Source organism: Cetorhinus maximus, chromosome 15, assembly GCF_964194155.1.
Source record: "Cetorhinus maximus chromosome 15, sCetMax3.hap1.1, whole genome shotgun sequence".
NCBI classification, from domain to species: domain Eukaryota; kingdom Metazoa; phylum Chordata; class Chondrichthyes; order Lamniformes; family Cetorhinidae; genus Cetorhinus; species Cetorhinus maximus.
In genome coordinates, this window is record NC_135893.1 from 54,318,486 (window position 1) to 54,345,510 (window position 27,025).

General features: G+C 43.0%; 1 protein-coding gene across 2 annotated transcripts in view; it reads left to right on the plus strand.

The window, feature by feature from the left end:
- llgl1 (LLGL scribble cell polarity complex component 1) overlaps window positions 1-27,025 on the plus strand; it is a 108,984-nt gene that overhangs the window by 65,605 nt on the left and 16,354 nt on the right. Inside the window, exons 6-17 of one of the 2 annotated variants that reach the window (XM_078558414.1) lie at window positions 3,886-4,048; window positions 7,651-7,783; window positions 10,528-10,582; window positions 11,195-11,349; window positions 11,997-12,214; window positions 12,740-12,807; window positions 15,575-15,728; window positions 17,974-18,078; window positions 18,894-19,186; window positions 19,964-20,117; window positions 20,717-20,870; window positions 22,795-22,911. In XM_078558414.1, coding sequence (XP_078414540.1) covers window positions 3,886-4,048; window positions 7,651-7,783; window positions 10,528-10,582; window positions 11,195-11,349; window positions 11,997-12,214; window positions 12,740-12,807; window positions 15,575-15,728; window positions 17,974-18,078; window positions 18,894-19,186; window positions 19,964-20,117; window positions 20,717-20,870; window positions 22,795-22,911 — 1,769 coding nt within the window. The remainder of the gene's footprint in view (window positions 1-3,885; window positions 4,049-7,650; window positions 7,784-10,527; window positions 10,583-11,194; window positions 11,350-11,996; window positions 12,215-12,739; window positions 12,808-15,574; window positions 15,729-17,973; window positions 18,079-18,893; window positions 19,187-19,963; window positions 20,118-20,716; window positions 20,871-22,794; window positions 22,912-27,025) is intronic. The other variant, XM_078558413.1, reaches the window with a different exon arrangement.

The window sequence follows — 27,025 nt, forward strand, 5'->3', positions numbered from 1 at the left end:
CAAGAAAAATGTCAAACAACATCAGGAACCTTTCTTTTATAGTCATCAGCCTGACCAAAACATTTGGCTCAGTAAATTGTGAGGCTCTGAATTGTGCTCCAAAGAGTTGGATGTCCAAGAAACTTCTTCACGCTCCTGCAAATGCCTCATGGTGATATGGCTGCAACTGTCTTGAGTGAGAGATGCGAGACAGATGTCTTCAAAATCCGGACCAGGGTCAAGCAAGGCTGCGTGATAGCCCTCATACTAGATCTACCTGACAGTGGCTATTCACCTCGCCAAAGATCAATCGCCCTCTGGTGTCAGCATTAAATGCCATCTAAATGGAAGACTCTTTAACCTCAGTCACTTCATGTCAAAATTAAACTGACCGCCATCGACATACATGATCATCAGTTTGCAGTGTCATTGCCCACTTGACACCAGATTTGCAAACCACTCTGCTCTTGATCTTAGTTTTGCATACAAGAAGCTTGGTTTGTCCTTGAAATGTTGCCAAAACCAAACTCCTATCAACCCCCACACCTGGTCAGCTAAATATTGCACCTCCCTTGTATGTTGATGGAAAGTCTCTGGAGCATTTTGGGCACTTCCCGTACCTTGGTAGCCATCTCTCCAAAGACAACTGTCGACAAGATGCAACATCATATCAGCTGCAACAGCCTTCTGCAAACTGCAGCGAGTGTCTGACAGCAAAGCCCTCCGAGTCAACAAAAATCTTAGTATGCAGTGCAGTTTTCACCACACTCTTGTACTGTAGTGAGACCTGGACTGTGTATCAGTGATGCTCAAGAGTGCTATAAAACTTCCATCAACAAATTCTTCTGCCGTATCCTCCAGATTCAATGAGAGGATCATCATATAAATGCTAGTGTCCTCCTTGAAGCCAGCTCCACAAATATTCAGGCAAATTTGCAAGATCAGGTTCAGTGGACTGGGCACCAGATGGCCGAAAACCATCTCCCCAGCCAGGTCCTGTTTTCTCAACACTCAAATGACCAACGTTTCAGGGGAGGACAAAAAATGCTCCAAAGATGCTCCTTTTAAGCAGGGCAGCATTGACCTTAATGACTGTAGAGGAACTTGCTATTAATCTTTCAGAATGGCAACCAACTTGTCTATCAAATTGCATCAGGCTTTGAGTCCCACTGTCTTAATAACGAAGCAGAGCGGTGTCAAGGAAGCAAATCCTGCACTCTGGGCTCAATGTGGAACGTTCTGCCCGATGTGTCCAAAGAGATGCAAGTTGAGAGTCAGCCACTTTAGTCACGTGAAATTCCTTTTATGTAGGCATCATCCTCAAATCAAGGCACAGCTGATGACACTGACTTCTGTTTAGCATGCATGTAGTCCTGTGTAGCTTCACCAGATTGGCATCTCAGTTTTAGGCATATCTGGTGCAGTTACTCCTACACTCATTGAACCAGGGTTGGTCACCTAACTTGATGATATTGAGGGACATAACAGGTTAAAAATTCTGGTTGAATATAATTCTGCTGCTGATGACCCACAGCAGCTCATGGATGCCTAGTTTTAAACTGCTAGATTTGTTCTGAGGCAATTCCATTTAATACAGTGGTAGTGCCACACAACATGGAGGGTGTCCTCATTGTGAAGACAAGATCCATAAGGGCTGTGAGGTGGTCATGCCTACCAATACTATCACAGACAGATCTATCTGACAGGTAGATTGATAAAGACGAAGCCTAGTAGGTTCCTGCCAAAGACCCAGTCTGGCAGCTGTTGCCTTCAGGATGGGGTGGTTGGACTATTAAGCCGTTCTTCTTCAAAATGGTGTTGAACATGGAGTACTGGTTCATCAGCTGAGGGAGGGGAGTTGGTGGTAATTTTTTTCTTTTCTTTCTCTCATGATGTGGGGGTTGCTGGCAAGACCTACATTTGTTGCCCTTGAACTGAGTGGCTTGCTGGGCTATTTCAGAGGGTAGTTAAGAGTCAACCACGTTGCTGTGAGTCTGGAGTCGCATGTAGTCCAGACCAGGTAAGGACAGCAGATTTCCTTCCCTAAAAGACTTTGGTGAACAAGATGGGTTTTTACAATAACCAGTGATAGTTCTCATGGTCACCATTACAGAGATTAGCTTTCAATTCCTGATTTATTAATTGAATTTAAATTCCACCAGCTGCCATGGTGAGATTTGAACCTACCTCTAGATTACTAGTCTGGTGACATTACCATTATGCCACTGTCTCCTCAGTAGAGCACATTAAAAGGAAGTTTCCTTGCCCATGTTTGACCTGATCCTATGAGACTTCATGGGGTCTGGAGTCAAAATTAAGGACTCCTAAGGCCACTCCCTCTTAACTGTATGGCACAGTTCTACCACCTTGTTAGGTCTGTCCTATCTATGGACAGTACATACCCAGGAATAGTAGTAGAGGGGTTAGGAATGCAAGACTTTATAAGATGGTTAAGTTTTAAACTCTGTCAATTTAAGGTAAAACAGAGTCCCCTGGAATAAGGGATGGTAATCATGCTGAACTCTGCATGAAAACAGGTCCATGTGATTTGATTGCCATGGAGACAGAGCCCCATGTTGAAACTTTGAAAACTAGCACTCTAGTTTATTTATCTTGACACAAAATGGGTAACTGGTCTGACCACTCTGTCTCAATCAATCGAAGAAATCTGACGAGACTGAAAACGACTGCTGCTGTGCTCAGGAGGGGAAAAGGCTGTTACTTGTTAACCGCCAAGCAGAATTCTAATGAGAATGGATTCCCTGTTTGAAGAGATGGGATGTGTGGAGAGTTAAAGACTTGGGAGTTGCCAGAGGGTGCCTTGCTGCTGGAAGTCAATTCTATCATACTCTAGAGCATAGAGTGAAGCAACTTTTAAAAGAGGACTGGAAGATTCACCCTTTGGGGGGGCAGGAAGAGGCGAGCCTGTTGAATTGCTGGGAGGAATTTGGGACTTTGAAGGCTACATATCTGCTGAGAGTTTACTGTAACATGTAAACATGGCGTAGGGTTTTCAGTTGTAATTAGTCAATGAGGGTATCTTTAGTGTATGAACTTCCTACCAAATAATATTTAGTCTATGTTGATTTTAATTTGTTGTAAAAAATCTTAAAAACTGAAATCTTGTGCAATTCTTTGCGTCGGCCACGAGAAAATTTTGTATTTTTTTTAAAAAAGTGATCAGCCTCTTTGGGAATTGTATCAGAGCAGTCAGGGACATTGATTGTAAGGTGATTCAGTGTGTACAGTATGATCATGTAAGGCTGTTGTTTGATTGGTCTGCGGGGCACCTCTCCCAATTTTGGCACAAGTCCCCAGATGTTAGTGAGGATGACTTTGGAGGGTCAAATTTGGAGGATGTGCCTTTGTCATTTTCGGTGCTTAGGTTGATGCTGGGTTTTTTGTCTGGTTTTATTCTTTGACTTTTCTGTAGCAGTTTGACATAACTGAATGGCTTGCTAGGCCATTCAGAGGGCAGTTAATAGTTAACCACATGCTGTGTATCTGCAGTCACTTATAGGCCAGATCTGGTAAGAATGGCAGATTTCCCAGCTGAAGGACATTGGGAACCAGATGGGTTTTTGCAACAATCTGGTAATTACATGATCATAACAGACTAGCTTTTAATTCCTGATCTATTAATTAATTGAAATTAAATATCCACCAGTTACTATGATGGGATTTGAACTTCTGTATGGTGCTCTGTTTTGTCTGCTGTCCCTGTCTGGTGCTCTGTTTATGTCTTCTCTCCCTCTCTGTCGCATGGAAAGCGATTATTAAACCCAAAATGTAATCCTGTGTAATGCTGCCTAAACAGTGTGTTTGGGGGCCCTTCAACAAATGTCTAATGTCACAAATTTGTTTGTTCCTTTTGTGGGCTGGTTTTAATCTCCTGATTGCTTTTAGTGTTCCAGACGATTACAAGTGTGGAAAAGCTCTGGGACCCATTGAATCGCTCCAAGAACATCCAGCTGATCCAGATAAGATCCTGATTGGTTACAGCCGAGGCCTCATGCTCCTGTGGGGCCAGGCGACACGCTCCGTGGAGGATCTGTTTCTAGGCAACCAGGTACCTGCAGCAGAGTCACCACTAAGAATCTCCTGAATGTTCTACATGAGATGGTCCTTGATTTTTAGCTAGATGCAGAGTAGATGATGTAGCTCAGACAGTGATCAACCTGATTTTGTCTGACTTCTATCTACAATACTGTTGTGTTTCTGAACTTTAGCCCAACTAAGTCTTGCTCACCCATCCACCCTGGTATTCACTGGTCTGTATTGGCTTCTGTTCCAGCAAAGCCTTGATTTCAAAATTTTTCATCCTCTGTTTCAAATCTCTTCATGGCCTTGCCCCCTCCCTATCTCTCTAACCTCCTGACCTTTTTGAGCTGTTTCTCCAACTCCTGGTCACCTGAGCATCCTTGATTTTCCTTTTCCCTGCCATTGGTGGCTCTGCTTTCAGCTGTCATGCCTTGAGCTCTGAGCTCACTACCCCATGGTACAGCCTCCTCTACTTTAAGGAGACCAAATGAAGATTGGGTGATTTTATTTTTTTTCGTTGAACACCAAAGTTCAGTCCACAAGCATGACCTCCCCCTCTGTCTACTTTGCTTGGCCTTCTACACTGTTCAAATGAAACTCAGTGGAATGTTGAGGGATGATACCTCATCCTTTTGATTGGATGCTTTACAACCTTCTGGACTCAGTATGGAGCTCAGCAATTTCAGGTCATAACCACCACTCCCATTTTTCGGGACAGCGAATACTGGTAATGGTTCTGCTGTTAAAATTTAAAGATTCTCTAGACCCAGCTTTTAGAATTGTGTGTTACTTAGCACACAGGTCATTTGGTCCAGAGGTCACAGCAGTGTTTATGATGTACATGAGCCACCTAATACCCCTCCTTATCTGAGCCCATCAACATATCCTTCTATTCCTTTGTCCCTCATGTGGTTATCTAGCTTCCCCTTGGATGCATTTGTGCTATTCACCTCACTACTCCATGGTAGCTCAATGAGGACTACAGTGGTGTAAATCTGTCCTCATCCATGTGGGTAGTAATATAGTCAAGTGGTCTGGCCTACATGTGACTCCGGACCCACAGGTGGTTGACTCTTAACTGTCCTCTGAACAAGGGCGGTTAGGAATGGACAATAAATGCTGGCCTAGCCAGCGACGCCCACATCCTATGAATAATAAAAAAAGTGACTCCTGTATCTCACATCAAACCCTGCTCATTTTCAGTACATTTGAAATCAATCCACTGACAGATTCCACTGCCTCCCAGTGCCATCCAGGTTCAAGCAGAAGGTAAACTCTAATATTATGTACAAGCACTGTTTCCAAACAGGCAATGAACTTTCTCCACCTAATGCTGGAAGTGCCTCTTTAAACATAGAGCAGTCTTTTATTGCAAATTGGCAAGCGGACTTAATGAAGGAGCATGGAATATGAACACATCCCGTTTCTACAAGTCATGTCTAAGTTACCTCATCATGTACTTGAGGCCTTTCCTGGGGTACCAACCCCCTCTTACGCTCCTGGAGTCGCCAGGATTTGAAGATTAATTTCCTGGAAACTGAGAGCAACCCTGGAGAAGAGTCTTTGGGACATAATATAAAATATTTAGGGATGCTTCAGACTCAGATTTGTCTTGCTTCCCAAAAGTTGGGTTGCAAGGATAGGAATGTTGGGTAGATGGTTGAGTGCAAGTCTTGTGATCAAACTTAAGAATACATTCAGAGTTTGAAATCCTAGTCCTCCCACAGCCTGTGGACAACATCAACAATGTGCATTTATGTAGCACCTTTAACATAGTTAAACTTTTTTATTTGCTCCAGTACCATCCCCTTTTGCCTTGCAACATCATCCCTCTTGTCACTTAAGCACTCCTACCCTCCACCCTATTATGGGCCTCTCCTCTCCCCACTTTTCTTGCCTCTGTACTTGTTAAAGATGTAATAGATATTAAAACATCTTCCAGTTCTGGGGATGAAAGGCCATCGACCTGCAATATTAACCCTATCTCTCCACGGATACTACCTGAGCTGTTAAGTATTTCCAGCACCTGCAGTATTGTGCTTTTGTGAAAAAATGACACACTTTTTTGAAGCTTTTAGTCACCTGTCCTAATGTTTCTCCCTTTCGAGTGTCAATTTTTATCTGAACTCTCCTGTGAAGCACGGGGCATTTTACTATATTAAATCAATATATAAATGCAAGTTGAAGCATGAAGGAATAATCTGCTGGCACATGAACAGCGCACCCAGTTCTTAAAGATGGCAATGGTACAGCTCGCTCTCCCTTCTTTAAAGAGAGTACTGCATTGGCCCCTCCCAGCTTTGCATCCAACCACACTCGAAAGCCCTGGGATATCTTCTCTGAGACCTCAGCAGTTTTATGCCTCCTCTTCCCCTGGGTGCTAGGATGTATCCTATCAGGCCTTGACATATTGTTTGGCTAAAGAACAACCTAGCCTAAAATTTTCCTTTCATCCTTCATAAAATTGGTCCCATGCACTTGATCTATTCAGGATTTGCCTCCCCTCAAATATTCTCTTTTTTTAGTAAGACTGATGTATAAGTGTTTAATAAATACTTTACAATTTATTATCTACAAATCCCGCAGGAGCTAATTGCAACTGGGCAACCTGGAAGTGCCTTAACAGACTTAGGACTGGTGTAGGTCGTTCAAAGGTGTCACTAAGCAAATAGGGATATACAACCAGCCCGACAACTTGTGAATGTGGAACTGAGCCACAGACTATGCAACATCTCCTGCAATGCCTATCGCTAGAGGAACCCTGCACTGTTGCAGATCCTGCCGAATTCAACAACAAGGCACAAAAATGTGTCCAGTTCTGGCTGGGCCATGTATAGACTGTCCGTGGACACGATAAGAAGATCTACAAATTGACAATCCCCTCACTTAGCAATTCTCTTTACTGGCGTACTTGAATCAAATTTTGGTGTTTTGAAAAAAATAAATAAATAAACCCTCATCCCTCTTAGTGTTCCTTATATCCTTGACCTCTCTTTCTCTCTTTAATTTTCTCGTTATTATGTTCATATTGTCCCTGTAGACCATGGTTGATTCTATTTGTCTATGGCATCCTAAAAGTACGAGTTGTTTCCTTTCCCTTGTACTTTTTGCAGTTTTTTTTTTAAAAAAGGGATGCCACTGATGCTCAAGTCCTCTATGTAGATTTCTTCCCCCTGTCCTCACCTGGTTAGTCCACTCAACTTTTCAAAACCTGCCCTATTCCAAACTAGTCTTGTTTTTGTACTGACTTTTCCTTTTTCTAGTTGGATCTTAAACTTCATTGTCTTCCTTATTCATCTACCTGAACTGTTTAACTAATCATGTAACAATGCCCCTCCCCTTGGAGGCCTAGTAACCTATTAACTACTAAATCAAGAGCAGGGATTTTTTTTTTTGCCTTAATTCTTCTTTCTCTTTCTCTTCCACCGCCACCAAACCACCCTGCTAGTGTTGAAGCCAATTGTGCTCTATAATGTCCTGGATGAGAGAGATCAGGTAACTTGGAAAAGAGAGGGAAGCAAACCTGAGGTTAAGTTATTGTATGGCTTGGTAAGTGTCAGAATGAGGCCTGTTGGCACAGTGTTGTGAAATGCATGATGCTGGATAATGATTAAGGTTGTTATCCCATAGCAGCTCGAGAGCATAAGCTGGGAGAGGAGCAGCAGGACGTTTGTCAGCTCCCATAGTGATGGAGGCTACATGGTGTGGCCAGTGAACAGTGCAAGGTGCAAGATCCAACCCCTCACCATCTCTGTCCCTTACGGTGAGTACACCAGCATAAGGTGCAGACACACAGTTTGATTTTTGCATGTTATGGAAATCCAGTTTATGGGGGAATCAATTGTTTTACATCTATTTGTCTTGCTCATCTTCTGAGGCTGGGAATGTTGTAGAAGACTCTAACTCCAGGCTTGAATAAATAGCACACAGATTACGTTGAAGTCCTGCATTAATGACTAAATGGTGTGAACTGGTTTTGAGACTGAGGGGGAGGAGGTATAAAAAGCTTTAAATGTTTCCATCGGAAAGCTGGGGATTGCTGCCATTCTCCGTGGCTGGCCCTGCTCTACACAGGAATAGGTGAATGATTCAGTCTTGGGCAGATGAGCTTTACAGAGAGGGGCTGTTGGGTGAGGCTGAAAACTAACAAGAGGAAACCACTTCTTGGAAGCAATGTCTTTTGCTGTCCTCCATAGAGTGAAAATGTGATTCCCATCCACTTGACAATTCCCTGTTTCAGGCTGGTTATGCTCAGAGGCAGCTTTTTAATGGGAAGCAAAATGCTGTTTTGCAAAAGTAACTAGTTTTGCTGAAATAGGCACCAACAGTGGAAATGTGTCCTGGGATATGAAGGGTTTTTGGAGTAGAAACTGGCCACTTTGTCCAAAATTTTTTTGACTGCTTTCCACCCCACCACCCGACTTTCACCATATGCCTGTGGAAGTGAATCTAATTCCATAAAACCTGGCAATATATAGTACATTGTAATGGTCTTTCCTACTAACTTATTCTACAAGTTTTTTTGTAGAAAAGTACTGCAGCAGCACTTTTTCCTATAACTTTCAGACTTCATTTTGTTATTTAAAAGTCAGCAAATTCCCTCACCTTTTTCTGTAGCTCATTTTCTTTAGTTTCGAAAACATGAGTACAGCTTCATGTTTGAAAACCATGCTGGCGTGATCAAGATTCGTTTATTGCATTTGTGCTCCTGGGAGAGTGTGCGCATGAAGGGAGAAGTGTTTTTGGTGGCTGAATGCCTGTGAAAGGTGTTACTGAAAAGTGTGTGTCCTCACCACTTGGACTGTGCAGCTATAGCACTGAGATAGCGGCCACAGGGGATCAATGTTAATTCCTTCAGCTTTCCCGGATGACTTTCAAGTATTGGAACACTCCACAAACTGTTTCATTGCATATGTTTCATTCACTGCTCTGTTGTAATAGGGTTCCCAGTGGATCAAATACTCAATGTAGAAAAATATTTCTGCCAGTTTGATTAATGACTTCCTATATTTCTTGCAAAGTAACTTTTCTACTCTAAGGTCAACATTTCTATTATTTTGTTGAATACATTTGTACTCCCTGCCCCATTTATCTAACTGGAACTGGATGACTAAGTGTTATTTACTGCGCTCATTCCTTTTGTTTTCCTAAACTCTCAGTACACGCTTCTTCAGTAATTTCCCAGAGCCTAAAAATTGTGCAACCTTTTAATCGTTGTCTTCCAGTCCTTTTAAGTTGGTCATTTATAAATCTGATTTAGCACCATCTAGTGACTACTTCTAATTCCTCATATGAAAATGTGAAGTTCTTCATTTTGGCAAGTAGAATAAAAAAGCAGAGTATTACTTAAATGGAGAATGGCTGCAGAATTCCGAGGTGCAGAGATCTCTAGGTGTTCTAGTGCATGAGTCACAAAGTTAGTATGCAGGTACAGCAAATAATTAAGAAAACTAATGGAATGCTATCCTTTTAATATGAGAGGAACTGAATAAAGAAGTAAAGATGTTATGCTTTAGTTATACGTGGCATTGGTGAGACCACATCTCAATATTTTATGCAGTTTTGGTCTCCTTATTTAAGGAAGGATGTAAATGTGTTGGAGGTGATTCAGGTGGTTTGCTAGATTAATACCTGGAATGAGTGGGTTATGAGGAAAGGTTAGACAGATTGGGCTTCTTTAGAGTTCTTTAGAGTTTAGAAGAGTGAGGGGCGACTTGACTGAAGTGTATAAGATCCTGAATGGTATTGACCAAGTGGATGTTGAAAGGATGTTTCCTCTTGTGGGTGAGTCCAGGACTAGGGGCACAGTTTTAAAATTAGGCATTGCCCTTTTAGGAGAGAGGAGAATATTTTTTCTGAGGGTCATGTGAATCCGGAACACACTGCCTCTGAAGGCGGGGTCATTGAATATTTTTAGGGCAAAGGTAGATAGATTCTTGTTAGGCAAGGAAATTGAAGGTTAATGGAGGTAGATGGGAATGTGGAATTTGAAACACAAACAGATCAGCCATGATCTTATTGAATGACTGACTGAGCAGGCTCAAGGGGCCGAATGGCCTACTTCTCCTATTTTGTATGCTTTTGCCATTTCCTCTGGTGAATCTTCATTCCTTTGCCTAGGCTTCTGGACTCTTTTTTATTAAAAAAAATACTTCATGTGAGTAATTCTCTATCCCACAGTTCCGTGTCTAGCCTCATTGTGGGTGGCCTGCACAGCTGTAACTACAAATAACCCCAGCTTAGAAGCACAATAGCCCTGAGCAGACATGAGGCTTGGTTTTTCACTCACTCCAGCTGATTCCAAGGGGAGGGGCACAAGCTAGGTTAGAAAGTCAGTGAATTAAAGTATCTTTTGACACAAGATTTTTTACCCTTATTCTGAGAACTTTGAAAGCACTCTTGAAAGAATTTTGCCACACTGGGGATGATTCTATTACTAGATGATCATTAGAATATTTGCAAATTTTTGGCACATTTTCTCAGTAATTTTTCTCTTTCCTCTCTTAGGTCCGTTCCCCTGCAAAGCCATCAACAAAATTCTTTGGAGAACATCAGAAACAGGGCAAGCATCTTTTGACTTATAACACAAATCCTACAGTGACGCTTATTCTCTTGCATGCTTGCATTGTCTCCCCTTCCTAAAGACTGGGAAGAAGCAAGATACACATTTGTTCTGTGGCACTGTGCCAACATGGGTATTATCTTTGGCAAGTCTCATGCTTGTGCAGACCAATTATTCTGTCTTTAAGCAGCTGAATAAATGTTTGTTGTTCTTCCCCTTTATCCCCTGTTCTCCTGTAGGGATTGGTTCATGCTGTCTGGTGCTGCTTGCCCATGGGGTTATCCTCCTTGTATGAGGCCAGGCAATACCTCGGCAGGGCATCCCAATTAAGTCTGCCCATGCCTGAAATGCACCTGTGCACATTTTCTGGAAGGAGTCACTGTGCAAACATTAGCAACCCTTGCAAGTTTCCACCCCCACTGTCCCTCCACTGCCTTGGCTAGCTCAGCAGAGACAGTGCAGAAGAAGATCTTGCCAATTTGGTCTTGTTCCATGCTTTGTTGTGCAACAGATGGGAGACTTCAGTGCATTGTTATATTGGGCGGTCTGTTTGTTTGGGAGATGTACTATGTCATTCTTTTGTTTAATTGTTTTGTATTTGCTTCTCTCCAGGAGCCCTTTTGTAATCTTCAGTGGTGGAATGCCAAGAGCCAGCTATGGGGATAGGCACTGCATCACCATAATGCAGGGCAAGGTCCAAGTAACGCTGGACTTCACCTCACGAGTGATAGACTTCTTCACAGTGCATAATATAGACCCTGAGCAAGGTATTGCTCTCTCTTAACTTGGATGTAGTTTGCTGCTCAATGCCTATATTTTGGATAGGAGAAAGTTAAGCTAGTGGTGCAGTGTGCTGCACTGTAAAGCAGTTGGAACCTTAGGAGTGATGCGGATTATTTGCCTGCAGTGGAATTTTGGGCTGTCCATTTCCACATTCTGCAGTGAGTGGAAACCATATTTCTCTGAGGAGAGTGTTCCCCAGGCCAGTGTGATGTTCTGACATTGTGTTGGAATGGAGTTAGCAGGACAATAGAAATTTAACGTAAGCAGGAGGGAGACTGGAAACAGAGGCTAAACACAAGAATATTGTTTGTGGCTGGCCTGGGAAACCCAATGTCCTCGTTGAAAGGAAAGACATATTGCATTGTGCATTTTTAATATAAATTATAGTATGTTTCCCATAAAAATTCTAGGTTGTCATTTGTGTGCCAGAGTATTTAATAAAGCATCTGCTATTGGTGAAAGCTGAAAGTTCATTGAAGTTGCAATTTAATGTATCAATTCATGCTTCGAAGCACAGTTGCTCCAAAACAAGTTGTAAAATGTTAGTGACTCGTCATCTTTTCTTGTTTCTGTATTTCATACCAATGCAGATAGTGATTTTTGAAGTACTTACTTTGTTTCCTTTGAACAGAGTATGACAACCCTAGAGCTCTTCTAGTGCTAGTAGAGGAAGAACTGGTGGCAGTGGACCTACAGACTCCAGGTTGGCCCACCATTACTCCTCCATACCTCGCACCACTTCATTCCTCTGCCATCACGTGTTCCTATCACATTTCCAATATCCCAGTCAAGCTTTGGGAGAGAATCGTCTGTGCAGGGAAGCAGCAGAACCCTCAGCATTCAACAGTGGTGAGTAACTGAGGCAGAAGGTCATTTGGGTATTGCACAGACGTTTTATTATCCTGCTGATGTCATTATTGTCATAACCTCGTGTGTCCAAAGATAATTTGAGCACTCAATACCAAGACCAACTACTGCAACCCAGTATATTTTTTTCTTAGAAGTTGTTAGATGGTTTTGCAAATGGCAACTGGAGGCAGCGGTGATGTTCACAAGTTAGCGTAGAGTACTGAAAGATGTGGAGCAATGGTACTGGGCTGCCAACAAGGGATGCTTTGCTGGTTTATGGTTAAATATCGTGCTGTTCTTTTATGTCATGGGATTACAGAACGTTAGGTATTTTTGGCTCATTGAAATGCCTCTTTTCTTAAAACTGCACAAATCAGAAGTCTGCCTTGTACCTAGCCATAATTTATTGGGTAAGGTGGTTTCCATCTTTAATTGACAACCTCGAAGTGCCATTTTGCCTTCAGTCAGCTCCTTATGTACTTGGTAATACAGTAAGTGTGTTTAATACTAATCTGTATTTTTTAGGAGTGGCCAATTAATGGTGGGAAGAATCTGGCTCCAGAACCTGTCCATAAAGGGCTACTTTTAACTGGGTAAGGGATTTTTCATGCCTATTTCATTTCATACAGATTTGGGAGTTGCTACTAAAATCCTTAAATGAAGCAAACTGGCATTGTACTTGATGTTTAAGTGTCATCTCAGTTGTATCATGTGCAAATTGACTGCCATATTTCCTAAGGCAAGCTCCCACAAACAGCAATATGATGACCTGATTTCCTGTTTTGCTGATGTTAAATGAGGGGTAAATATTGACCAAGACAGCAGGCATAACTCCATTGCTGCCCTTAGAAATGGTGGCCATGGGATCTTTTATATCCATCTGAGAGAGCAGACAAGATTTTGGTTTAACAGATCATCTGAAGATTGGCACCCCCAATAGCACATCACTCCGCTCATCATTACACTGGAGGGCAGCCTAATTTTTGTACTGAAATCTAGAGCAAGACTTGAACCCACAACCTTCGGCCTGGGTGCTACCTACTGAGCCTGGACTGATTATTTGAAAGCCCTTGAATGCCAGATTGTAACTATAAAAACTGAAGTGTTTCCTCCAGGTTAGCTGACAACATTGCTTGTTCCATCTTCCTTTGATTTACAGTCATACTGCATGAGTGATGCAAATTATTTTTGGAAAGTCCTTTGGCTGCTGCAATTACTTAATGTTGTTCTGCTGGAACAAACGTTAAATATTCCTGTTCTTTAGTGAAAGAACCAACTTTCACGTAACTATCCCTTTTCCCCCATCCTTGGGTTTTGTTCTAGCATTTGAAGCAAAATTTAAGTTGGCTTTTTTTGTTTTTTTGTTTGACTAGACCGAACAAGGTTCTGAATAAACTTGGCTAATTCACAAGTTACTCGAGGGCTTATTAGCACTGCAGGGGATGCATCGGAAAGAGGAAGGAAATTCAAATTTTTTATAATGAAACAGCTGTGTAGTGCTGGTTTGAGTTCTATCTACCATAAGCCATAATCTAAATTCCCTGTTGCTCAGACTAATTTTCAGTGGCTACTGAAAGAAGTAAAAGTAACTTGTATTTATCACATGTTCAATGAATCAAAGTGCTTTACAACCAATAGGTTATTTTTGAAATGGAGTAAAAGTTATGCAGGGAAATGTGGCAGTCAGTTTTCCCATAGCAAGGCCCACAAACATCAAGTGAATAACCAACTTATCCATTTTTGCTGTTTCCGTTAAACGATTATTGTTGACCAAGACACTTGTCAAGCTCCTGATCTTTTGAAGAATGACACGTGAATCTTGTATCCACCAGAAAGGGCAGCCAGGACCTTTGTTTAATATTGCATCTGAAATCACAGAATTTCTCCATGCAGAAGAGGCCCTTCGGCCCATCGACTCTGCACCGACATGTGAGAAACACCTGACCTACCTAATCCCATTTACCAGCACTTGGCCCATAGCCTTGAATGTTATGACATGCCAAGTACTCATCCAGGTACTTTTTAAAGGATGTGAGGCAACCCGCCTCCACCACCCTCCCAGGCAGTGCATTCCAGACCATCACCACCCTCTGGGTAAAAAAGTTTTTCCTCACATCCCCGCCACCCCAAACCTCCTGCCCCTCACCTTGAACTTATGTCCCCTTGTGACTGACCCTTCAACTAAGGGGAACAGCTGTTCCCTGTCCATGCCCCTCAAATCTTATGCACCTCGATCAGGTCGCCCCTTAGTCCTCTCTGCTCCAACGAAAACAACCCAAGTCTATCCAACCTCTCTTCATAACTTAAATGTTTCATCCCAGGCAACATCCTGGTGAATCTCCTCTGCACCCCCTCCAGTGCAATCACATCCTTCCTATAATGTGGCGTCCAGAACTGCACACAGTACTCCAGCTGTGGCCTCACCAAGGTTCTATACAACTCCAACATGACCTCCCTACTTTTGTAATCTATGCCTCGATTGTTAAAGGCAAGTGTCCCATATGCCTTTTTCACCACCCCACTAACATGCCCCTCTGCCTTCAGAGATCTATGGACACACACGCCAAGGTCCCTTTTGTTCCTCAGAAGTTCCTGAAAGTTGGCAGTTCTGTCAGTGCAGTGCACACCCAGCACAATACTGAGCTGTCAGCCTCAAACATTGTTTGGAATAAGTTACAAGTTCCTTTGATGGCTCAATGGGTAAAATTAGTGACAGTGTATCTCTGCTACAGAAGGTCCCAGTTTGATCTTTTGTCTGTTTAGCTGATCTCAGCCAAATGACATTTGGATCCCATGCCTCTCTTCAGGAATAGAGAAAACAAAGACCATCGGCTGGGGTTGTTGCTCTTTGATTACTATCTAGTGACTCCCTTTGAAGATGTATGCAGATGTCGCGTGAGATTTGTTGTCGGCTCGTCGGTGAGATTTCCTGTTGTCAAATAGTTGTCTAACTTACACACTAATGGCTGAGATACCAGAGCTCAGGCTGAACCCAAACCTGTAATTCAGGGAAGGGAGGAGAAAACTGGTTGGATAAGTATCAGTTTTTCTTTGTAAAAATTACTTGTTGCCCTGGCTGTTGGGTCAGTGCTATGATCTGGCCATGAGCTATTCTCAGCCACTCCTAATTGGGAAAGGAGCAAAATTGTTTTAAATTTATTCTAAATCTGATGCCTGGGGAATTGTGAACCTGTGCCCTTCTGAATTTCCTGTTTTGGTCTGACCTGATGTGGTGAGACACGAGGGTAGAAAGAAGTAATTGCCAATTTCTTAGGGTAAATCTGATCTTTACCTTGGATGAACAGCCAGTGCAGCCATCAAATGAGGGCACAATTCACTCATTGCTCCTTTTGCTGTCAGGCATGAGGATGGGACAGTGCGGTTCTGGGATGCATCCGGTGTGTCGCTGAAACCTCTTTACAAACTGACCACGGCAAATATTTTCCAAACGGAGGCAGACCACAATGAGGGTTTTCCACAGTCCGGGGAAGAGGAGTGGCCTCCATTCCGCAAGGTAACATTCTCTGGTTCAACAGTAAGTGGCTGTCTAGTGCTCTGGGAAGTGTCAGTTAATGTGCAGTGGAGGCTGGTAGGAGGCAAATTAAATTCTCTTGCTGTGCAATATTCCTACCACAGTACAGAAGGGAGGAGACATGGATGAGCAGTGTCCTCTCAGGACATGATGGTGCATCCCCTAGTGACCAGTATTGTGAACAGGCGTCCTCTTGTGTTTTGATAAATGTCAGGTGGGAAGGAAACAGAACAGGGAGCAGTGGAGTTTGGGGAGTGAGGGGGAGAGGTAGAATTAAACTGGTAAGATAATAAAGGTTATTGGAGTGATCAAAAAAAGGGGATTAGACTGGGTGGTATATTAAAGTATCCTCACAAGCGACACTTGCTTAGCAATAACCTGCTCACTGACGCCCAGTTTGGGTCCCGCCAGGGCCACTCTGCTCCTGATCTCGTTACTCAAACATGGACAAAAGAGCTGAACTCCCGAGGCGAGGTGAGAGTGACTGCCCATGACACCAAAGCCGCATTTGACGGAGTGTGGCATCAATGAATCCTAGCAAAACTGGAGTCAATGAGAATCGAGGGAAAACTCTCCGCTGGTTGGAGTCATACCTAGCACAAAGGAAGATGGTTGTAGTTGTTGGAGGGCAGTCATCTCAGCCCCAGGACATCACTGCAGGAGGTCCTCAGCCCAACCATCTTCAGCTGCTTCATCAATGACCTTCCTTCCATCATAAGGTCAGAAGTGGGGATGTTCACTGATGGTCACCTCACCATTCGAGACTCCTCAGATACTGAAGCAGCCCATGTCCAAATGCAGTAAGACCTGGACAATATCGAGGCTTGGGCTGACAAGTGGCAAGTAACATTCGTGCCACACAAGTGTCAGGCAATGACCTCTCCAACAAGAGAGAATCCAACCATCGCCCCTTGACGTTCATTGACATTACCATCGCTGAATTCCCCCACTATCACATCCTAGGGATCACCATTGACCAGAAACTGAACTGGACTAGCCATATAAATACTGGCTACAAGAGCAGGCCAGAGACTAGGAATCGTGCAACGTGTAACCCACCTCCTGATTCCCCAAAGCCTGTCCACCATCTACAAGGCGCAAGTCAGGAGTGTGATGGAATGCTCCCCACTTACCTGGATGAGTGCAGCTCCTACAACACTAGAAGCTTGACACTGTCCAGGACAAACCAGCCTGCTTGATTGACATCACACCCACAAACATTCACTCCCTCCACCACTGATGCACAGTAGCAGCAGTGTGTACCATCTACAAGATGCACTGCAGGAATTCACCAAGGCTCCTTCCAAACCCACGACCATTCCCATCTAGAAGGACAAGGGCAGCAGATAGATGGGAACACCACCACCTGGATGGGAACATCACCACTTCTCCATGTCACTCACCATCCTGACTTGGAAACATATCGCCGTTCCTTCACTGTCGCTGCGTCAAAACCCTGGAACTCCTTTCCTAACAGCGCTGTAGGTGTACCTATACCACATGGAGCGCAGCGGTTCAAGAAGGCAGCTCACCAGCACCTTCTCAAGGGCAACTAGGGATGGGCAATAAATGCTGGCTCAGCCAGTGAAGCCCACATCCCATGAATGAATAAAAAAGAGGAAAACCCTTATGTCCTCCTGCATTGCACCTTGTTCCTATGGGCCCTTTGAGATGATTGATCCACTCCTAGCAGGTGCCATTGTGAGACATTGAGTAAAAACTTAGTGAAACTTGTTAAATTCAGCAGAGAGGCTCAATGTATTCTTACAATTTAATAATGCATCAGGGAAACTTGCTGAATCTGGATTTGCAAGATGCCTGAGGGCAGGACCATGGAGAATTGGCTAATCCCTTGGATCATATCTATAAATTTGATTTAAAAACCAGTTGAGGCTCTGATAATTTTGGTGTTGCACAGATCTAGAATGCAGTGAATGATTTGGGCAATTTGTCAAAGAGCACTTTATTTCTGTAGCTATACAAAAATCTGCCCTCCCCTCTGCAACCCCCTCAACCCCAGTAATCAGATCCAATGCCAGCCTGAAATTGATACTGCTGCTGCATACAAAATTCGATGCTGAAATCTCTGCTTTTAGTGGAAGTTTGTGATTTGTATGAAAGATTCAAAAGGATAATCGAACACGGGAGTAACTTTTCAATGTCCCCGATCCAAGTGTCTGGGAAGGGTTCAATATTTATTTTAGCTGTGATATCTGCCCTCTTGCAGGTTGGCTGCTTTGATCCTTATAGTGATGACCCCAGGCTGGGAATCCAGAAGATTTCCCTGTGTAAATACAGCAGCCAGCTGGTGGTTGCTGGCACAGCAGGACAGGTACCAAAATTTGTCTTTTTTGCCTTGCTTCGTAAGCTGCCAAGTTGCAGCCACACTGACTGGGAAGTAAGCTGGCTACGGCATTGACTCACTGCATCCGATTTTAACTTTGTGCAAGTGGTGGGCTTTGAATGAGTTAAAATCAGGCCCATTGTTTCTGATGTTTGAGTCTCCTTAGCTTGCTCAGTTAGGATACCCTTTCAAGGCCAAGAATCCCGACGTAACCTCATTGAGAAGGATGAAAAATTGAAGAGTCAGTACTCCTAATGGCTGTGAAAATTGAAATAGAGGACTGGCTGCTGCCTTAACCTGTGGATGATTTGTATTGAGACGAAAAATAATGTAAAATAATTATTGACGAGACTTTGATTCTAATTTTCATTTATTAGAACTGGTATACAAATCCAGCCCAGACTGATCTATTAAAAGATTCCTCTCAGGCTGCAAGATTGCTTCATATCAGGCAATCATTTCCTTAGACTCTGGGACCAAAGTATAATACTGCCTTTATAAACTGGCTCCTAATAATAATCCTGCTCGAGATCACAGGTTGATTGTTTTGGGGATATTGACCCTGTTGCCTTGTCGTTAATGGTGAGCTGGCACTGAGGAATTATTCTTCCGGAGAAAAAGCTTCTCCCAGGTCTAACCCATGGCGCACCAGAAGCGGGAGCTTGATACTGACAAAGGTCATCGCAACTGGGTAGTAGAAATTTCCAAGCACTGACATCCCTCACTGAGACAAAAATTGTTTTTTCTTTAAAAATGTAATTGAACAAAGTTGATTTTATTGTGTGTTTTTTTTTAATTCTCAGGTTCTAGTTATGGAATTTAATGATGAAAAGTCTGAACAAAAGATAAACCTCTCTTCAGTTGACCTCCTTCAGGATCGAGAGGGTTTCACATGGAAAGGCCATGACCGGTTGACCCCAAAAAGTGGCCTAGTCAGCTTTGTCCCTGGTTTCCAGCCAAGCTTCCTGGTTCAGTGTATTCCACCAGCTGCTGTGACAGCAGTGACTCTACACACTGAATGGCAGCTTGTGGCATTTGGCACCAGTCATGGTTTTGGCGTCTTTGATTACTACAGACAGCAGCCAGTATTAGCCAGGTGTGTGCTGGGGGTCTTCATGTAAATGGGATTATTCCGGTCCTCCTACCCCTTGCCACACAGTCTGTAACTAGGAAAGAGCATAAAACTACCTGCTGATGCCAGTTAGTCACCTCCATAACTTGGTGCCTTCCTTCAAGCATTCTTGTCATAAAGGACTGTTCAGAATTTTGTATCTGTAGGAAGTGATGAACTATTTGAGCAACTTAATTTTGTTCCTGGGTTTCCTATTTGGATTCCTTTTGAAAGCTGTTCCCAGATGAATCATTTATCATACTTTGAGCATTTATTTATCACTGTCCTTGTCTGCCATTCTTCCTCCCTCCCTGAGGATGGTGACTGGTGGATTGGACCTGACCAACAACCCTACAATAACATGTTCAAGAGGCCCTCCATGTCAGACAGTGGTTGTTGGAAATATAGCTGAACCCTAGAGTAAGTAAAGATGGACATTGAAACTGAGTTTAACTATTGAAACATACTCAATGAACCATTGCAGTCCATCCTATTAGCTGGAACATATGATAGAAGCATTGTTGGATACATGTTTTATAGACAGCTCTCTTGTGTTTGCTGTTCTGATCAACCTCCACGCCCTTCCTGCTCATTTCGCACCTACTGCAGAAAAGTTGAATCTTATCATTATGCTTCTGCCTCTTAATCTTGAAGCATTTCCTTCCTACTTTTCTATCTTGCTATCCTTCACCTAGATTTGTCACATTTTCACTCCTGCAGATCAATAATGTAGCAATTTGATGATGTTTATTTGATCGACAGGTGCACACTACATCCGAACGACTCTCTGGCAATGGAGGGCCCGCTTTCCCGTGTGAAATCACTGAAGAAGTCATTACGTCAATCATTCCGAAGGATACGAAAGAGCAGAGTGTCTGGGAAGAAGCGGCTGTCTCCTAGCAGCCCTGCCAGCAAGGTACTGCTCCAGGGAGGCAGAAACTGATACATCTATGCAGTCTACCACTCCAGCTGAAAGTACATTTAAACTTTGCTCCCGCTGTCAGACTGAAGATGCTCCATGACAGAATGGGAAAGTGTTTCCACATTTTTACCATTTCCTATGATGGTGTCATTTTTGGGAGGAGTGGGGTGGTGGGGGGTGAAATAAGACCATTTTAAAGTGTAAATGGGAGATCCTTTAAACCTGGGTTTCACTTCCTGACTTGAGTGTTCACTAATTCAATGCTTTTACAACAGACAGCAATAATGCACTCTCAGGTGGATAAGTGATGCTTCTCAAGAGTGTGACTTGTGCAGTATAATGTAATCAATCATAGCACAAGATTTGATTATTGCCTCTTAGTTTGATCAGATTACAAGTGGTGCAATGTAATGTGAACCTTGGTCTACATCTGGTCTTAAACAGGATATGACTTTTATATCCAGGTGGTGGTCTTAACTCAGTGTCATCATTCGACCCAACTCAAGCAATTATTGGTCAGTCCTCTACTAGATTGAGACATGGTCAAAACAAGGCATACATGGATTTCATTTTAATCATCTCCATCACAATAGGTCCAAGAAGCAAATGCCCAACTTGCTGAGCAGGATGGTCCACGTGAGGTGGAGGTGACTCCAGTACAGAGAAGGATAGAGCCACGGTCTGCCGATGATTCTTTGTCGGGTGTTGTGCGCTGCCTTTATTTTGCTGATACCTTTCTACGAGATGGTGAGTACCGCTTTCGATATGTAATTTTGGAGGTGTTGGTGCAGGGAGAGCATCTAATCCTGTCTTTGTCAGGTCAAATGGAACTGTTGAAGCACCAGTGCCTTCTATTTAATCTACATAATCCAATGGTTAGCCTGTCCATAAGACATAGGAGCAGAAATTAGGCCATTCGGCCCATCGAGTCTACTCCGCCATTCAATCATGGCTGTTAAGTTTCTCAACCCCATTCTCCCGCCTTCTCCCCATAACCTTTGATCCCCTTACCAATCAAGAACCTATCTATCTCGGTCTTAAATACACTCAATGACTTGGCCTCCACAGCCTTCTGTGGCAATGAATTCCATAGGTTCATCACTCTCTGGCTAAAGAAGTTTCTCCTCATCTCTGTTCTAAAAGGTCTCCCTTTACTCTGAGGCTGTGCCCTCGCATCCTAGTCTCTCCTACTAATGGAAACATCTTCCCCACGTCCACTCTATCCAGGCCTTTCAGTATTCTGTAAGTTTCAATCAGATCCCCCCATATCCTTCTAAACTCCATCGAGTATAGATCCAGAGTCCTCAAACGTTCCTCATATGTTAAGCCTTTCATTCCTGGGATCATTCTCGTGAACCTCCTCTGGACCCTCTCCAGGGCCAGTACATCCTTCCTGAGATATGGGGCCCAAAATTGCTCACAATATTCTAAATGTGATCTGATCAGAGCCTCATAAAGCCTCAGCAGCACATCCCTGCTTTTATATTCTAGTCCTCTCGAAATAAATGCCAACATTGCATTTGCCTTCCTAACTACCGACTCAACCTGCAAGTTAACCTTAAGAGAATCCTGGACTAGGACTCCCAAGTCCCTTTGCACTCCAGAGTTCTGAATTCTCTCCCCATTTAGAAAATAGTCTATGCCTCTATTCTTCCTACCAAAGTGCATGACCTCACACTTCCCCACGTTGTATTCCATCTGCCACTTCTTTGCCCATTCTTAGCCTGGGAGTTTAAGGTGAAGGAACCTTAGGAGGAAGTGACCTTAAGCTCCCTTATCAAATCTGCCTCATTACACATCACTAAATCTAGAATTGCCTGTTCCCTAGTGGGCTCCACCACAAGCTGCTCCACAAATTCCTTTTCTTGGGATCCACTACCAACCTGATTTTCCCAGTCTACCTGTATATTGAAATCCTCCATGATCACTGTAACCTTGCCTTTCTTACACACCTTTTCTATCTCCTGGTGTATCTTGTGCCCCACATCCTGACTACTGTTCGGAGGCCTGTACATAACTCCCATTATGGTCGTGTGCTTTCTTCACACTGAGGGATGCGATCACACTGTTGCTGAGCTGCAAGCTTGTGTCCCAGTACTCTGATCCCAACTGCACTGTTTTGGGGAGCCTGGCACCCCCATCACCTCACAGCCAATTTCTCATTGCAGAATGGGCGAGTCTCACTATTAGTGCAGGCTTGGAGTCGGCTGCTATATTTTTTGCTGCCTCATCCTGGGTTATAGTGCATGCAGACTTGAGAAACTGGACAAGCAGTGTCTTGCGATATTTAGAAAATATGGAAATACCAAAAATCACCTGAAAGCTCTTAATTTTTTTTTAAGAATTAGAAATGCAGTGACTAAATTAACCAGCTTTTTAAAAACAGTGTCATTATCACTGAATTTTCATATTTGATTCTTTCGTTGGCACTGGTTTGTGTCTAATTCCAGCCTCACTAAGGGCAATTGTGTAGTGATGTTTTTTTAAAATTTTGGCTTGAGCAAGATAGGCGGCAGATGACTTATTGGTGCTGATCTGTTCTTGCTTGATATGTGAGGCAGACTTTATTCACTTGTGCTCTTTCCTACATTAGATTGGCACTCCCAGGCAGCTGTCACACTGCAGTGGTCTGCTCCTCATCTCAGTGTGTAATGTTTTTATTCTCTTTTAGCCACACACCATGGCCCAACAATGTGGGCGGGAACAAACGCTGGGTCTGTTTACGCTTATGCACTGGAGGTTCCATCCAGAGAGAAATGGACGGAGAAATCCGCAGAGGCAGTATTGGGTAAGATTTGCACTTTACGGTTCCTCAACTATCGTTTATTCAATCTAAGTCCTATTATCATGGCCCAAACCATTTAAGTTTTGAAAGCCGCATTGAATTTGCTTCCTCCACCCTTTCAGGCAATGCATTCCAGATCACCACAACTTGCTGCATTACTCCAACTCAGGCCTAATCATTTGTTTTATAACTTCCTTATTTATACTGGGGTGTTTGTATGTTTTTAACAGCCTTCTGAACCTGACCTGCCACCTTTGAAGATTTGTGTATGTGCACCCCCTTCAGAATTGTACTTTTTAGTTTATATTGCCTTTCCTATTCTTCCTACCAAAATATATCACCCCTTCTCCTGTTTTAAATTGAATCTGTCACGTGTCTGTCCATTTCACCAGTCTGTTTACATCCTGCTGTGGCCTGTTACTAGCTTCCTCATTGCTTACTCCAGTTGAGTTTCATATCATTTGCAATCTTTGAAATTGTGCCCTGTACTCCAGATCTGTCATTCAATATATATATTTTTTAAAAGCATCTCTAATACTGACCCCTTGAGACACCACTGTATACTTCTCTCCAGTGTGGGAAAATAAATAGTGATGGATTAACTCAGGAACAGAAAAGAGACCAATTTTGTATTCATGTTGTCCTTGTCCCTTTAATTCCATGGCCTTTAACTTTGTCAACAAATCTATTAAGTGGTATTTTATCAAATGTCATTTGAAAGTCCATATGTACTTCAATTACTTCAATAAAGAGCTCAGTCAAGTTAATATATCATAATTTGCTTTTGCTGGCTTTCATTTTATCCCCATAGCTTTTTTTACTTAGTTATTTACTGCAAAGAAGGAGGCCATTCAGCGCATTGACTCCATGCCATCTCCCTGCGGAACAATCCAGTCAGCCCCAGTTCCCTGCTTGATCCCCATAGCCCTGCAGATTAGTGTCCATCCAGTTGTCTTTTGAAATCATTGTTTCCACCTCTACCGCTCTTGTGGACAGTGGGTTCCGGGTCATTACTTGAATCACCATTAGGTAAAAATGTTCTTTTTGAATGGATTGGGTTATGGTTTCTCTTCCAATGTTCTTATTCTGTGGATTTCTAACTGAGAACTTTGGAGTGCAGTTTTCATATTGATCTTGACACCTTTAAACAGGTACCATTCCTGGTGCGAGGGTGGTGCAATGAACAGGGACTGTGCCAGTTTTTCCCCCTCTTCTTTCCTCTCCCCAATATTGATAAGTTCTTAATCTCCACCTGTTCTGTTCTGGAGGTGAAACTGGTAAGGTGGTGGTGAGGAAGACAAACTAGGAATAGTTAGCCTGAGGTTGTGCTTGTGTTCCTTCCGAGGTTTAGTTTGGCGGGGAATGAGGGGTAGGAGTGGAGAAGAGAGAATGTTGGAGAGAACAGGCCCAGGGTGAATAGTGGAAATGTGAAATTTTGCTTGAGGGAATCAATATTTATGCAAATCACAATGAGCATAGATAGCATTTCTCCCCTTGGGACTAATGACACAACACTTAGTTAAATGCCAGTTTCATTTCCTTGAACATGAGTTAATTTTAACTACTTTGTTTTGTGTTTAATGGCACTGTTGAGGGTGGGGAGGGGAGATGGGCTCTACCTACTATCTGCAGTTTACTGTGCCTGAACTTTGTGTAAATGACCTGATTGCATGGCTAAGTTATCCTCTTGGAGGACTGAGTAGCTGGGGCTCTTCTGCTTAAGAATAAAAGAATTAGGAGTAGGCCAAATAGCCCCTCTAGCCTGCTCTGCCACTCAATAAGATCCTGGCTGACCTGATTTGGGCCTCAACTCCACTTTCCCACCTCTTCCCCAATACCCTTGACTCCCCTATAATTCAAGAATCTGTCTATCTCAACCTTGAATATATTCAATGGCTCGGCCTCCACAACTCTCTGGATAGAGAATTCCAAAGATTTACGCCCTCTTGTGAGAAAAAATTCTTCCTTGTATGTCTTAAATGGATGACCCTTTATTCTGAAACTATGACCGTTTCTAGATTCCACCGTGAAGGGAAAATTCTGTTGGTATCTACCCTGTCAAGGCCCATCAGAATCTTGTGTTTCAATAAGATCACCTCTCGTTTTTCTAAACTTTTGTGAGAATAGGCCTAACCTGCTCAACCTTTCCTCGTAAGACAACCCCTTCATCCCAGAAATCAACCTAATGGACCTTCTCTGAACTGAATCCAGTGCAAGTATATCCCTGCTTAAATCAGGAGACCAAAACAAATGCAGTACACTAGGTGCGGTGTCTCACACCCTATACAGTTGTAGCAAGACTTCCCTACTTTTCTGCTCCCATCACCCTTGCAATAAAGGCCAACATTCAATTTGCCTTCCTAATTGCTGCATATACAATGACACTCAGATTTCTTTGTAATCTCTCTCTTTAAATAATATTTTGCTTTTCTATTCTTCCTAATAATCTCTCATTTTCCCAATTATACTCCCTTTGCCAAATTTTTGCCCATTCACTCAACCTGATGTTACAATCCCAGTCTAGGTCCCAGATCAGACCCCCAAACTTTGATACAATCCCGGACGAGATTCCAAAATTTATGATCCAGTTAACCATTTTGTTAAAGTAGACAAAATTTGAAATCCAAGTATTTACTAAAAGAATAAAGCCACAAGATTCTAAGGTTTTAAACAAACAAACATTTTTACTATACAAAAGTCAGCAAAGCCAACCTATCCATATTATACTCTAACATCCAGAATTAATAAGGTAAACATGAATAGTTGCACAAACCACAAACTACATGTTAAATGGCAGACACAACCAAGGGAGGTCCCCAAAATTTCTCAGTAACCAACCCAGATGTCAGTGAGTCACAAAAATTCCTTAACTCTGCCTTCCTCCTGAAGGATTTCAGCTCCTGTCTTTCAAAGATCTAGCTTCTGATTTCCCTCAAAAGCCATTGCAACTCAGACGCCCCAATGACTGCTTGCCTTCCAATTGCTCAATCTTTTCATATGGCTGCACCCCAGCATCTAGTTACTGACACGATTCCAGCTCTCCAGCAGGAACCCCACCCCCAACCCCCACACCTCGGCTTTCCTTTGTCCCAGCTGCCAGCTTCACTGAGATGACACTGCCCCTGGGTGCCTCTGAGCCTCGGTCTCAGCAGCATGAAGCCCTTCAGCTGCATGGAACCAACCCTCCTCTTCGTCTGCTCCCGAGAGACTGCTTACTCTCTGCTCCTTGAATTGGTTGATATGACCTGTTACTAACTTCCAACAGAACGCTGCCCTGTTCCTGGTTAGAATTTGCTGTATCCAGACTTGGTACATGCTGCACTTTAAATGTTACAATCCCCAGTCAACCAGAGGTCGCCCCCACAGGTGCAAAATTACCATGGCTCCACACCTCCACACACAGACAAATATAGATTTCATAATTTATGTACCCATTGGGAGACATTGTCCTCCTTTCCCATCTATCTTATGTTTTTTTTCTGGAGATTGTAAATGGTTGAGGCCCCAGCACTGATCCCTGTTATGATTTGCTAACCTGAAAATGATCCATTTATGCTGAATCTTTCCTGTTAGTTAACCAATCCTCTGTCTGTCTGTGCTAATTTATTCCCGCCCCACTCCCCTCCCCAAAATCATGAGCTCTTGCCTTGTTCAGTGACCTTTTCTGCAACACCCTATCGAATGCCTTTTGGAAATTCAAATGCACTTTATCTATTCATTCCCCTTTATCCATTCTGCTTGTTACATCATCAAAGAACTCTGTTAAATTTATCAAACAGGCTTTCCCTTTGGTAAAACCATGTTGACTCTATGATTGTAATATGATTTTCCAAAAGCCCTGCTACTACTTCCTTAATAGTAGGTTTTAACATTTTCCCAATTTATAGATATTGGGCTAACTGGCTTGTAGCTTCCTGCTTTGTCCCCCTCCTTTCTTGAACAGGGCATTACATTTCCAAACCACTGGGACCTTTCCAGAATCTAGAGAATTTTGGAGGATCACAACCAATGCAGCACTTCCTTTTAGACCCTAGGATACAGACCATCAAGTCCATGGGACTTGTCAGTCTTATGTCCCATTAGTTTGCCAAGAACTTTTTCTCCAGTGATGATTGCC